This window comes from Pezoporus flaviventris, unplaced genomic scaffold, assembly GCF_033815535.1.
Source record: "Pezoporus flaviventris isolate CSIRO_AGI_PZ_B2104156 unplaced genomic scaffold, CSIRO_AGI_Pfla_v1 ptg000001l, whole genome shotgun sequence".
Taxonomy (NCBI): domain Eukaryota; kingdom Metazoa; phylum Chordata; class Aves; order Psittaciformes; family Psittacidae; genus Pezoporus; species Pezoporus flaviventris.
The window spans coordinates 8229910-8243962 of NW_026892549.1; the positions used below are offsets into that span (position 1 = coordinate 8229910).

At 37.9% G+C, this 14053-nt stretch overlaps 1 protein-coding gene and 1 long non-coding RNA gene across 3 annotated transcripts in view; both read right to left on the reverse strand.

The window, feature by feature from the left end:
- Positions 1-700: 700 nt before the first annotated feature.
- On the reverse strand, positions 701-3093 carry LOC133275531 (uncharacterized). Its single transcript, XR_009745681.1, has 2 exons — positions 1922-3093; positions 701-1826 (listed from the first exon to the last, which is right to left on the reverse strand). It is a non-coding gene; the product is annotated as an uncharacterized LOC133275531 (long non-coding RNA).
- A 5682-nt stretch (positions 3094-8775) lies between these two features.
- DPP10 (dipeptidyl peptidase like 10) overlaps positions 8776-14053 on the reverse strand; it is a 563373-nt gene continuing 558095 nt past the window's right edge. For both annotated transcript variants that reach the window (XM_061479197.1, XM_061479109.1), the window contains exons 25-26: positions 12967-13040; positions 8776-11461 (exon numbers count right to left, since the gene is read on the reverse strand). In XM_061479197.1, coding sequence (XP_061335181.1) covers positions 11324-11461; positions 12967-13040 — 212 coding nt within the window. In that variant the 3' untranslated portion in view covers positions 8776-11323. The remainder of the gene's footprint in view (positions 11462-12966; positions 13041-14053) is intronic.

Here is a 14053-nt window from a genome sequence, read left to right on the forward strand (position 1 = left end):
GTTTATTTTGGGGTTTGATCCCTTGCAAGCAAATAAAAATGCAGATCTTACCACTTCTCCTTCGTTTGCAAAGAGTGATTAGAGGTGCACAGAACTGAACACAGATGTGTCCCATGCTCTGAAAGAAGGAGAAGTGCTGATGTTAGTCTCCTCCAGAAGATTTTCTTTCTCTCTTTTTTTTTAACCCTTTTTGCATGAGAGGAGACTTTAGTACTTCAAAAAAATTTTACTTTCCAGTTTCACTTCCTCTGTCTTATCGTCCTGTCCCTGGTATCTGAACAGGTTATGTCCTGTACATCTACCTCACAGGGATATTTTATGCACAGAATTACCTGGAAAACCAAGATACAGAGGAGGCAGGTGCATGTACAGCAGATGTTGTGACATGGGAGTTTCTCCATATTTTTATCTAAAGATATCACAAAACAGTAGCAGAACTATTATCTACATGTATCTGGCTTCTTATCAAGCAACTTTGCTACAAGATCATCCAACCTTTTGTACTGCAAACTGACAGTTCTTATAAATGTATGATTACATCAAGTATAATCTTCCTCTCTGCACATCTCTGCACCCTTAGTTTGGGTTTAGATCCTCTAGTAACCTGGGTCCGCACAGATTTCCCACAGAGCAGTAATCGTACAAAACTTCATTCCTTTTCGTTTTTCCTCATCCATGTTAATCTAGTCTGTACCCATGGTACATGTATCACCTCTAGATATATTTCTGCATTACTCAGTGGAGTTTATAATTCTCCGCATCTCTTAAAATGGTCTTGCATACCAGTTCATATGCTACACAGTACAGCTAAAGATACTTAAATGAGACATTAAGAATATGAATAATCGATTTACTTGGACAACCTGAGATCCCCCCTTCTCAAGTTGGATGAGTTCTTTTACTTTCATGACATTATAGTAATTGCCTACACCATTTTTGCTGAGATTTTTTTTCCACCTTAATTACCTGGTCATTTACTATTATGGATGTTAATATGGTCATTAAATGTCGCAAACAGCTTTCAGTTTTTACTCGCTGTCCAATTCACATTCCTGCAATTCAGAAATGTCCAGCCATATGCATATTTTTATACTTTGACATGTCTTAAACTATGCTCAATACCAAGTTTATTACAGCATTAAATTGATCTTGCTATAATAATGTATAAATAATCAATTTAATACTATAATAAAACATAAATCAGCTAACTGTGTTGAGTGTGCTAAGCGGCAGTGACATTTGGTGGTCATGCACAGCAACATTTGTACAAGCTTCAGTTGGAGAAGGGGGCAGCTTAATTGGTTCAAAACACAAATGCAGTGCAGCATCCATAATAAACAGCCTGTACCAGCATGAAGGGAAAAAGAATGGGAAACCTGATTTGACTCTTTTCAGACATCCCTTCTCAAACTAATATTCAGATTAAGCAGATATCTTGAATTAGTACCAAGATGCCTTTTTACATTTATATGAAAATACACTAAGACATCTCAGCAGGCATCAAGTTGTTTTTCTTTCTCTACAAACCAAAAGTTTGCAGATCCAGACTCCTACTGCAGTAGCTGGATGAAGTGCAGATTAATGATGTAGCTTGCTTGGATTTAAAGTTGGCTCAAGAAATATTTATACTAATGGAAGATGGAACCAGTACTGGAGGGGTAATACTCCACAGCATGACACATCGTAAGTGCGTGTTAGTGTTCCTTGGTTTTCAGTTAATACATACTCATGTATTTCCACCACCCCAAAGTCTGCCACAGGGCAAAACCCAAAGCATGTGTTGTTGAAGAACTGAAGTCTTCCATGGCAATCACATCAGTATTTACCTGTAGAAATTAGAAGCTTGAGCTAGGACTCCAGAAAAGTGGCCGTATTTTATAATGCAGTTTGCACATTGTATTTCTGAGATATGCTCTCTTACCTTCCCAGGGTGCTGTACTCACACCGTGACACTTACAGAGAAGCCAAGACTGATATGATGAAACATGGTAACTGGCAGTCAAACTTTACTTTGCTGATGGATTAAACTATAACAAATATTGTTTTGACAAAAAGTGTATACTTATCACAGGATTAATTTTTAAAATGTTCATGTTTACTGCATTATCTTTTCATCAAAACCTTAATCCTAAATTGAATTACCAGAAGAGGTTGGGTTTGCTTTTTATTTTCCATCTTTTATGGACTGGAGGGTCTAGATAATGGCAGATGCCCTTAATCCACCACTTCAGCAGAGGCAGAGAACATGAGGAGCAGTTCACCCTCTGCAGCATCAAGCAGATGACAAAGACAGGTCCCTACCAGCAGGATCTGAGGACTCTACCTTTTACCACTTCAGCTGGAAAGACCTCATGCAGGGCATATGCAATAACCTGTTTGAAGGTCAACTGCCTATCTCATGGGCGATTTGCAGTATTAGTCTTCCCAAAAGAAATTTACAATTTGCTTTCTCTGAAGGCACTAAAAATAAATGAGGAAGAGCTATGGGGTTTGCATCATGTCCAACAGTGGGTAACTAGAACATGTGCAGAGAATTTTCAAGGTTTGCACAAACACCATAGACATCATTACCCACAGAAGGCTCACTGCAGATTTACACTAATTATTAATATGCATCTCAGCAGCAGACTTGGCTCAATTCAAAGTGAGATGCAGCAATACCTTGTGTTTGTGTGCAAACCGCCCCAGAAGGTTTACAAATTCAATTCAGGAAAAATACAATGAGCTATGTCAGGGAAGATAAGTGTTATATAGACAGGAAGGCATTACTTACAGTGACTAATCTGCTGGCATAGCTCAAGTGTCTGCCTACAGAAGTAGAGAGAGCAACAGAGATTCATCCTATGTAGCAAAGACGTTTCAAAAGCTCATGGCAGGCATGCACATGGCATAAACCCTGGGTGTTACACAGCCTAGGGCTTTGCTGAGCCTTTGAAAGTCCCAACAGAGGTTCTGGCCCAGGAGAAGACCCTGCAAAGCAGCACAAGAGGCAGGCATTGCACACAAGACTCAGGAGAGCAGAAAGTTTGTGTTTGGAGCAGGTGGGGAATGGGTAGAGGGTGTGGGACACTTGAGGGGGTCCTGTGGGACCCTAAGGAAGGAGAGGCAAGGGCACGTTCTCTCCTTGGCTCCCCGCTCCTGGCAGCATCATCTGACCCAGCCCCAGCCCCATCATTGCACCCCCTTTTACCCCTGAGACATTGTCCCTACAGGCAAGATTTGCCTCAGGTCTGGTTGTACCTGGGTGAGGATGCTACAGTCCCAAATGTTTAAATACGTGTTGTGATCAGGAGGAAGTATTACTGATATACTAACAATAAATTCGTGTCTGTGTACAGGGTGTTTCCTCCTCACGCACAGTATTTTGAGCACAGCAGCAGTAGGGTTTCTTTGGGAAGATGGAAAGCCTAGCCATAACAGTATGCATACAGACTTTGATGATAAGAAACCAATCCTTAACAGAAAATATGATAAGAAACCAATCCTTAACAGCCATAACTATGCATACAGACTTTGAATATGATAAGAAACCATTCCTTAACAGAAAAGTTATCATTTATAAACCTGAAACATTTCTAAAATACACTATATTTATGAGGCTTATCCACAGCAATGTCAAAGCGCCATATGCCATTTAAGCATGGAAGCTGTTATTTCAAAATGTGTTTGGCTCAGACAGTTCTGCTGTCTTAAGTATGATGTGTAAAAGATGCTCCACTCATTTCTCTGCTGTGACATCACCATACTTCAAAACTGGCTTATAAAAATATTTGAGCTGCCTCTTGCCTATCATTGCGAGCCTGGTAGCAGGCTTTCTTCTCAGAAAGGAGTGCCTTCAGCCAGTATTTAAGTGATCTGCTCATCTCTTATCCCCTCCCACCATCAGATCCAGAATCCATTTGCATAATGGTTATACAAAAAAAAAAAAAAAATCTAAGAACTAGGTCACAACTCTGAAGCATGGTCTCCAGCACTTCTTATGTCATCAGTTGCGGTTTGAACAGTAATATACAGGTGCTGGCACCCAAGGCTGCAATGCATCCCTGTTAGATAGCAAGAGCAAAAATACCAGCTGCCTCTACCCATTACCTGCTTTTGGTGAACGTAATAATATTAACAGTTAACTGTAGAATAGTAGTGACCTGCAAACATCTTCCATGCGCAGTCCTGACTCACAATTTATGTCCTTATGTTTGAACAGGGATCTAGTTGTCAAATACCCTGATCCAAGGTTTGCTTTGTTTTTTAAAGAAAGCAGGGGGAAGCTTTCTCTTTAGGGATAGCTCAGTTCAGCTGCAGTTCTTTTACCAGCCTCCAAGTAGGGTTTTTGATGTTTTAAACTTTTCAGATGTTCGACATGAAGGCTCCTTATTGAGAATTCACTATTGCTTAGTCCATCCATGGCATCTTTCATTTGAGGACTGTGCTCCTTTCCTTATCAAACCATTTCTTTGGTAACCTGCCAAAGCATAGCAGGTTGGATTTGTCATAAACCAGCTGGACAGCAGACTGCTGTTCTCTTCCTGTTTTTAAAACAAGTGTTGGGAAAGTTGGGGTTAGAAACAACACATCCTTGCCCCCCCCCCCCCCCTTTTTTTTTCCCAGGAGCATTTTTATTTTAGCTTAATTTTTTTTGTATTTAAAATCTTATTAAAATCAGAATTTGAAGGTTTCCTGAGTTTGTTCATTTATTCCCTCCTTCAGTTTTGCCATGTTTGGAATAAAAGGAAGATTCAAAATCATCTTTGCTGGAAATTTGTAAGCTTCCTTCTTCCAATCAGCCCTATTTGTTCCTATACTGGGTAATGAACAGCCTGTCCTACTTTACACAGCTTTCTGTGGCTGATGCTCTCCTTTCAAACATGAAACTCCCTTTCCCAAGATGGAATTTATGCTGCTCCCAGTCCCCACAGATGCTCTTTAACTCTTCTCTAGTGGCACAGGAAAGCAAACCAACCGTTATGAGAAGACTGACATAGTCTTCTTGTGCACCTACATAGAACCAAATACATTTAGCACTCAACTTCAAAAGTTTGGTCTCTGCTGTGATTAGTAAATGCTCATTTGCATACCAAAGGAATTAAACCTCCTCATCCTATTCTCATTACATCATAGTAAAACAGTCTCATCCTAATGCTGTCTGCGAACCTCATTTCAATTTCTTCACTCAGGGTAAACGGCACCTTGCTCTGTTTTCCCACTGCGCCACTTGATGCAATTAGCTCAATCTCCTGCTCTTCCAATTTGTTATTGCTAAGCTTGTTTTCTTTTTTTTTAGTAAAAAGCTTTCTTTCTTTTTTTTTTTTTTTTTTGTGAAAAACATACTGATAGTCAATTCAGGCTCTTATTGGAAAAATCTGATCATAATCTTGCTGCCACCCCCATCTCAGAAACAAGCTCTTGAACTCAAAAATGCAGGACAAATTGAAGCAAAAAAAAAAAAAAAATTGATACAATCTCTCACAGACCTCCTTTTAAGACTGAAAGTTCTTTCCAAACTATTTTTCCACACTGCTGTTTCTTTTGAATTACTTAATTCCAATTACACTGTGAATTGACCATACCCGTTCCTTCATTTGTGGCTCTCTGCTTCCTAGCGTAATGTATATTTTTGATATGATGTTCTATAAAACCTCCTTAAGTATTTCCCTGGTACTCAGATGCACTGTATTTCCAGAGGCAATTCTTATGAGAACAGCTAAGTCCCCGTGTCCAACCTTAGTACAAGTTCCATTAAAATTAAAAAAAAAAAAAAATCATCTACCAAGCAGCCCAATAAATGTAGTGTCTAGTGTAACCCAAAAGGAAGAACAATTAACTTGAAAATGGAAATAGCTTTAAATTGTAACAATGTGCAGTTTTGCAAAACAAAATATTTCACTGTAATTGCTTATTTTAAATGTGGAATTATATTCCTGTAATAACTGACATGTACAATATAAATGAAACTTAAATACAGGACTACAAATCCCTACAAAACCATTTAATTCATCATTCTTTTGTGAAAATAACTGAATGTCATGGTTTACTGAATCAAGCTTTAGCTGTATTTGTCTGTAAGGTTACCAAGTTTCATGGTACATGCTACTTCACCACTTTATTTTAGAGCAAGAGCTCTGAATAGAGCAACATATTGCGATAAAACATCTCCTCACAAGACTCTTCTTTCTTACCTCTCCTAATGACACTGAAAACCTTCTCAAGAATGGATCCTACACATCATTTTGTTTGTCAAACATATACCAGGAAAAGGCTGGGAGGTGCTGCTGCTGGAACCAACCAGTGTACTCTTTCAGGCTTCTGCTCTTTGTTAAGATTTTGGAAGAATCTGCCCATGTTATTAATGCAACTCTTCCATAGCAATAACAGAAACAAAATACTGTGTCCATGCTTGCATTCCCTTTCCTTTTCTCCACAGTGATGTTAGAGCATTTGCCGGCACTGCAGGAGCTGTTAATTTCTGCCAGCTGGTCTCTAAGCTGGAGTGTGTTTGAGTTGATCGTCAAGCACCCTGCCCAAGCTCCCCACCCTCACCTCCAACTAACTGGAGAATAGCCAGATGACCATACTGATTAGACATTTTTAAAGCAAATTTTTGTTTTTCCTGATATAACCATCTCATGTCTTTGCCTATCAATTGCATCTTATCTCAGCGTCCCATCCCTGACTAATCCAGAAGGGGACTTGACAGACTAAGCGCACAGACTACAATTCTCCTTTACAGAGAGCTGCCAATACTCTGCACTGGGTGGAGGATGAGATCATATGCCTGTATAGGAACCTTCTCCCTTAACACCAGCTGTATGTAAACATCTAAATCCTCTTAGAAGCACCCCTGACAGTTGTACTCTGAGCTCACTTATGATACAAAATACATTTTAATAGAAACATTTTTTAGAAAACATTTTTCTAATCACTTTCCTTAGGGAAATAGGTCCTGAATATCTTTCTACCAATTATATTCCCTCTGCAGAGTCTTTCCCCACCCCTATTTTTTCCTTTGGTCAAGAAAGGGGCTGTTAGCACTTTATGGGATATTTTAATGAAAAACAGTTGTACATATCATTCAGGTCCTCATGGGATATACCCATTATTAAATCAATTTTGTTGTTGTTGAGTTAGACTTATGTGAAGGTAGGATATTGGATTTCTGAGCAAGAACTCCGGTTCCAAGTTTAATGGAAAGTTTGGACTCCATACACTCAGGTGGTGTAATTTCCTTAATTCTATCCAAATACCTGATCAACTTGATATAACAAGCACTGGAAAACAGTAATTTATTTTACTTACCACTGCATGCTTTGGTACACTGTTTGTGGGAAGAATGTTGCATTATGTCCCTCGTGACTGAATTACCAACATTTGTCATCCACCTACCTCCTTGAAGCCAGGCTCCTCCTTGAATTTCACATATGAAATGCAACAGATAGATAGATAGGAGTTTAGCTAAATTCTTTCTTTTCAAGGCTCCAGGCACCTCAGAAGTTGTGACTCTCCTTAGCCACATCCCAGGAGCTCTCCATTCTCTGAAGCACTCTTGAAATCATTCAAAGGAAAAAGGGATCTTAAAGGTACTGAAAGATGTTTTGCAGAAGATGCATTGGTAATCAATACCAGTGAGCTTCTTCCTTCCCCAGAGGCAACCGACTTGACAGCAGGAGTTACTTGTAGTAAATATAAAATGCTAGGACCACCACACCTTGCCTATGTGTTTTTAGGCTGTGCAAAAGAAACTGGTATTCAGTCTCTTTGGGGAAGTCTTCCTCTTGCTGCAATATCTTCAGTAACATCTAATAAACATCTAAAAAGAGGGATACTAGCTTACACCTTGTATCCTCTGCATTTTATTAAAAGGAACACTCAATGCTCCCAGGTTTCCATGGAAAATCTTTGGCTTCAGATCAAATACAAGCTCTTCTGTCTTAAAAGCATAATTTCTCAACTAAATGAATTTAACTGACTCCATACTCAAAATAAGTGCCAGAGCTGAGAGAACAGAGGCTACCATCTTCATTTTCAGACACGGGTAGATCTACATATGCCAGAAACATAGGAACAATGAACAGTTGGTTATAGCAAATCTTAGCAGACGTTGATCAAACCAGGTCATAAGTAATTCTGTCTTCACTGCAAAAAGATTGAAAAAATGAATTTAAAAATAATCAGCCTTTCTTTGTACTCAGCAGTCTGGAAAAAGACTTCCAACTGACAAGCTGTTACTCCAGATTTTGTAATATAGTTTCAATATCACCTACAGGTTTCATGGATTTTTCAAGTCCTTATAGCAGAAAAAGAAGAGAGGAAATCTAGAAGGTAGAGATAAGCTCTAGCAAGCAGTAAACAGATATGCTGATGCCCTAGGTTTCCATAAATTAATAGGTCTAGTCTAGTAAATTAAATATTTTAATGACAGCTGAATCAAACACTAATTTTTCAGACCTATAATGCTGTGCTTAACAGTGCTTAACAATGGATAAACTATAAAACCCCTACACTCTTCATGCCGTTTCTGTGCAGTGTGTACTAATTCTTGATCAATGCTACAGATCACAGACTAATTAATGAGTGATTGCCATTAGTTATGCATGTAGAATGATAGATAACAATATTAAGTTGTGCTGTAAATGGAAGAAATATCTGAACATGTTAGAAAAGTAGAGAGAACCCTTGAACCAAATTCTTTAGTCTAACCAGAATCAGTGACTGCATCTGTAATATCTGAACTGAATGAATATGTAAAAATTTCAGTAAAACAACTTAATCTGGGTCTGATGATCACCTTTGTATACACATTTATATAAAAATACCTGTATTTGTAGCACAGTGTGAGAAATATTAAAAACATTAAAAGCATATCACATTTCCACACAGATAACCCACATTTCAGATAACACTTTTTAAACATACTGGTCCTGGCAAAAAGCATTCTTATAGAAACCATGTCCTCATGCTACCTTCATATTCAGATAAACTGATCAAAATTGTAGGTGGAGGTGGGATGCTGTGGTAGAAAGAGTAGGGAACAGGGGATTGAAACAGAGAGATAATGGGGAAAGGAGGAGACAGGTTGTGGGTTCCACAGATCTAGGATAACGTACTTCCTGAGCACATGCGTAATCCTATTGGTGAGACACAAGAGTTGTTTGTTTTCTTTTGCAGGTAACTTAAAGCTATATATGTATGAAGAGTAGTAAATATAAGGATGTAGACACTATCTTGCAGAGAAAAGGACAGTGCATATTGAGAAGAATTAGCCTTTTCATGTCAATGTGTGCACACAGCTTGTGGTTTTAAAATCACAATCTAGAAGTCCCAGTCACTATAAGACTTTAAAATGTTGCTCCTCTACATAAAACAGGATTTTCAAAACCTTCCCTGAATTCTTCTCTTACATTTTTGTTGTTTTGTATGGTGTTATTGTAGTGCATCTAACAGCCTCCGTACATACATAAAGTACCTATACTATATATTTACTCTACACCAACTATGAATACCACAAAGCAAAGCCATACTTTGTGGTGACACTGGGACCCAAACAAGATATCATTGCACATTAAAATTGTATTAAAATAATTGAAAAAATAGTTAAACATTGCTAATAAAACAAGATAAATACTAAACATTAAGAGACAGAGACTTTTGAGTGTTCCATAAAACCACACCTTTCAGACAAATTAATTATTTGCATCATAAAAAATGCTAACTGTGAAATAAAATATTCCAAAAGAGTAATGAGTAAAAAGCTTCAGGTAATTTTTGATTATATTAAAACCAATTCCCATTTTTCATAAAATATGCAGAACTTTACATCTTAAATAGTATAGTTACCTTCAAAAAATTACTTTTTTTTTAATCTTGCAAGAAATGAAACCTTAGCTGGGTAGGAAAGTATTTAGAATATATCCAGAAAGAAGAAAACCTACAGCTATTCTCACATAAGTGGCACAGCATATTTCACGTACCTTCAGGAAGATACCTTAAATTAAGTCAACACTGTACTTCATATCACTGATCAGAGTTAACACTCTGCAAACACAAACTGGCTGCCTTGTTTATTTCATAGTTTCAATTTCTATTGCCGTAATTCACCTCTGAATAAATAATAGAATTTATCTTGTCAGGAGCTTCCGTTGCCTTGAATGAAAAACATTTCATTTCTTTGTGATGCTGTTAAAGCTAAATCCTGCTGCAAGCGACTTAATGAGCAGCTCTGGAATAAAAACTACTGGGTGTGTTCCAGCTACATGGCCACCTTGATGAACATTAGAATTACATCTGAAACCAGAAGGAAGAAAAGGAAAACGCACTATACAAAATATGTCTTCATTTGAGGAGTGAAGTTACTACTTAGTGGCATTGTACACTGTTAATAAATTTTCTTTATCTGAAACTATAATTTAATATTTATGTATCTAATTTCCATCTGACAAAGTAGCATATTCTAAAATTAGAGTGCAACCAGAAAACTATTAACTACTATAAACAATACCAAAACACAACTCAAACATATTTTAAGGAAACAATAGATACATTTTGGCCTGGGGAAATATTTCCATTGCAGATACTGTTTTAAATACAGCTGTTATTTATGTCTTGAAAAAAATTCTTCAAGCTCAAAAAGATTTTCTGCTTAGCGAGTCCTGGGAATATACATAAAGACCAGGAGCCCACTACCAGAAAGTCCCTTATTGGTTACTAGAAGGTACAGTAATAACAGTAAATGCTGAAATTGGGGGAAAAAATCATTTTCAGTATCAATGTTATATGATGCGTTAGACAATATATCCCCTTTGAGAAGAAACTAGAGAAAATATCGTGCCCTTTATTATCTCTGTGGTTTCTCACGTGTAATAGACAGCAAAAAAATTGCACTTATTTTAACATTACAGTAGTGTTAGATTGCAGCTCACCTTTTAAAATATTAGTGGCCATAACACTTATGATAGGTTGTGCATTATGCAAAGATGAATAAAGATGTGCATTTAAATTAAAAAACAAGCAAACACTTACAGAACCAACAGTGAGGCTTAACATAACAAACATGCACTAACCCTACACTTATGCAAAACTAAGTTCTTCCAGGAAACTGTAACCAACTGTTGACCTTCCACAAAGGTAAAGGTTTCGTCCCTTGGTAATATGTTTGGACTTTTTAGTTGAATTTCAGTTTATTAGCTCATTGTCTGTAAATGTGCTGTTCCACTGTGATATCCTTTAGCTGCCCTTGAGCTTTTCCAGAATCTGCAGTCTTACAGTCACTTTTATTTAAGGTTTTATTGAGCTGAAAAGTAAGTCCCCTTCAGTACTACACAAATAGGCTTCCTTATTCATCCTCTTCAGGTTCCTGTGGTAAAATTGGTGTCTCCTCCTTTAAGCAAGCACTAAAAAACCCAAGGATTGTGCTGTAAAGGTGATATTTGCTTTTCTCAGAAGCAACATTATGACCTTCATCCGGGTAGATCTAGCAGAGGAGAAAGGAAAAAAGTAAATAGTTTTTAAAAGGCTTTTCAAATATTTAGGGCTCTAATTTTTTTTCTATTTTCTTTCTGGGATCTTCAAAATGCTTTAGATGGCACCAGGATGATAACATTAGTTTTATGGCATCAAGGGAAGCTAATAAAACTCTAAGTAAAGCTCATTCTCTTGGAATTCGAACTTACATAAAACAACCATTGCAGTGGGATCTGCAGAAGAGAAAAAATTTATATTCTCAGTCATTGTGCTTACAACAGTTTACTTAGTTGGCATTTTCAATAGTGTTGAGGCATCCAAATCCCATTAATGTCAATAAGGATTAATTACCTGATGCTTTTAGGAACCTCTCAGTAACTGAGCTTCTAAATGTTCAGTGAAAAACCTTTTTATACATATTTTTAACTATTTACCTATCTTATATAAAGCCCATCATCTCTCTCTCCTAGAGTGGAGATGGGCATTTTAATCAAATCAAATCCCACTAGAAATTTCTCCCAAGTGAGGCTGAACAAAAATTTGCAGGCTGAATGAAGAAATCCAGGCCACAAGGTTTAGGACCAGAGAATTGCAGTGGCCTGAGGCAAAAAGTTTCAATTGCTTCCTCAAACTCTCGATAAGTTGCATGAGAAGGGTTCAACAGTGCTGCTTTGAGACCCCTGTCTTTCCTGATTCTTCCTCTCTCCACAGGCCTTCACATCACCTCAGCTGAACTCACAGGAATAGCTGGAACAGATCCTACCCCACTCAGACTTTACACATAAAGTCCTTTTCCCTTTATAAGTGACGCTAATCACCTTGTTGCCACGTCCTCCCTGATGTAAACTCACACACTTCAGTGGAAACTACAGTTCACTAAGGTTCAGTAAGGTCAAGGATTGCAATGGGTAACATCTGAGATATTTGAAGGAGTGACCCGAACCCACATAATTTAATATTCAAGAAGGCTTAATGCAATCAGAGCCCCTGACCAGTAACATCCATGTATGCTGTGGTGGGTCTCATGCATGTCTGTATATCAGCAGCATGCCCTGCCCTCTCCCCAGCCTGTCTCTTACAGCATCCTCATCCTCTGCATAGCTAGAGAGAGAGAGAGATCAGCACTCTTCCCTTTTAGCTGCCTTTTAATGTTTTTTGATGTTGAAACTAAGGGGAAATTAGTTTCATATGAGGCAATACTTTTTTAGGCAAAAAGGGACTGAAGTAGTGATTTCCATATTACAAGAAGTGCATGTGGACTCTAAAGGACTTTATACAGCATTGTAGGATAAACAGGTGGGAAAAAGACAAGAGAGAGGAGAACGAGCCAAAAGAATGACAAGAAGATACAGCTCTTGATGGAAAGTAAGGAAAATGGTATTAAACAGAGTTTTAACTGTAAACTGAAGTTATACTGGTTGCATTGTGGTAGAGATGCTTCTTCCCAGGGAAGAAAAGGCAATATGAGGCTAAATGCTGACCTCTGTTTATAGGAAATGTCACAGCTGCACATACCTGCATAGTGTAATTAAGTCCAGCTTTTATTAGATGTTTAATTAGTTCTGCTGAATGCTGGAAGTGGACTTTAGCTGCAAGATAACAACATTTGGATAGTATTAGAAAAAGACAGGCTAATATGAAATAGTTATTTCTGTTAAACAGCTTTCACTGAAAACATTTCCAACCTCTGTAATTACTGGATCTGAAGCTGACTGTCTTTTTGGTCAGGACTGCACAGTCCCACCGGTTACAGCAATGCAGGGTGTAACAGTGGAGGTTTTGGGGAAGGAGCTGTAAACCCCAAGGGAAGCCATGCCTTCCAGGCATTCTGTGAGGACTCCTCTCTACCCTTGATTTACACATACTGTGAGAGTTTAGAGGTGTGTAAAACCATTCTGTTTGAACATCATGACAGTTTATAACTGTGTTAAAGGAAAGCACATTGGATTTTCTACTGTTTGATCAGTATTGTTAAAGCCCACCATTCTTTAGGCAATGGACTTTCTGCCTGCAACATAGCAAAAACTTAATCTTTGTGAGTTAAAAACAGACAACTTTATTACCATGTCCTAATGCTGGAAAGCTCAGGCTGCAAGTGGGCTGGGTGTTGTCACTAGGTGTGACATTAAGCAAGGGCAGCAAGCAATCAGAGTCCTTGTCCTGAACACACTGCATTGCTTAGACATCAGACTCGTAATTTCATCTATTGCTGAGTTCAGAGGAGTAGAATTTGCTGCTGCCTTTTACGATCATCAAAGTCTGAGACTCTCATGTCTCTTTAGTCACCCAGTATATCTTCTCTGTCCCTCCCTTTCTCCCTGCACCAAAGCTTGCGCTTTAGACCTACATCAGTTAAGAAAGTTCAGAAAAATATACCACAGTCAAATTTAAATCTATAATTACAAATTATCTCAAGTGACACGTTATGATTCTGTTTAAAGTGCTAGAACTTTGTTTTACTCATTTTTTGCTTTAAACTGCTGATAAAAGTATAGGTGCTATAAAAAAGTTCCTTTTGTGTCAGCTTCAGATGCTTTGGCATTATTGATTTATTGGATGAAAAGTTTAACTTCCCACTTGGTGCCGTACTTTACCAAGCATC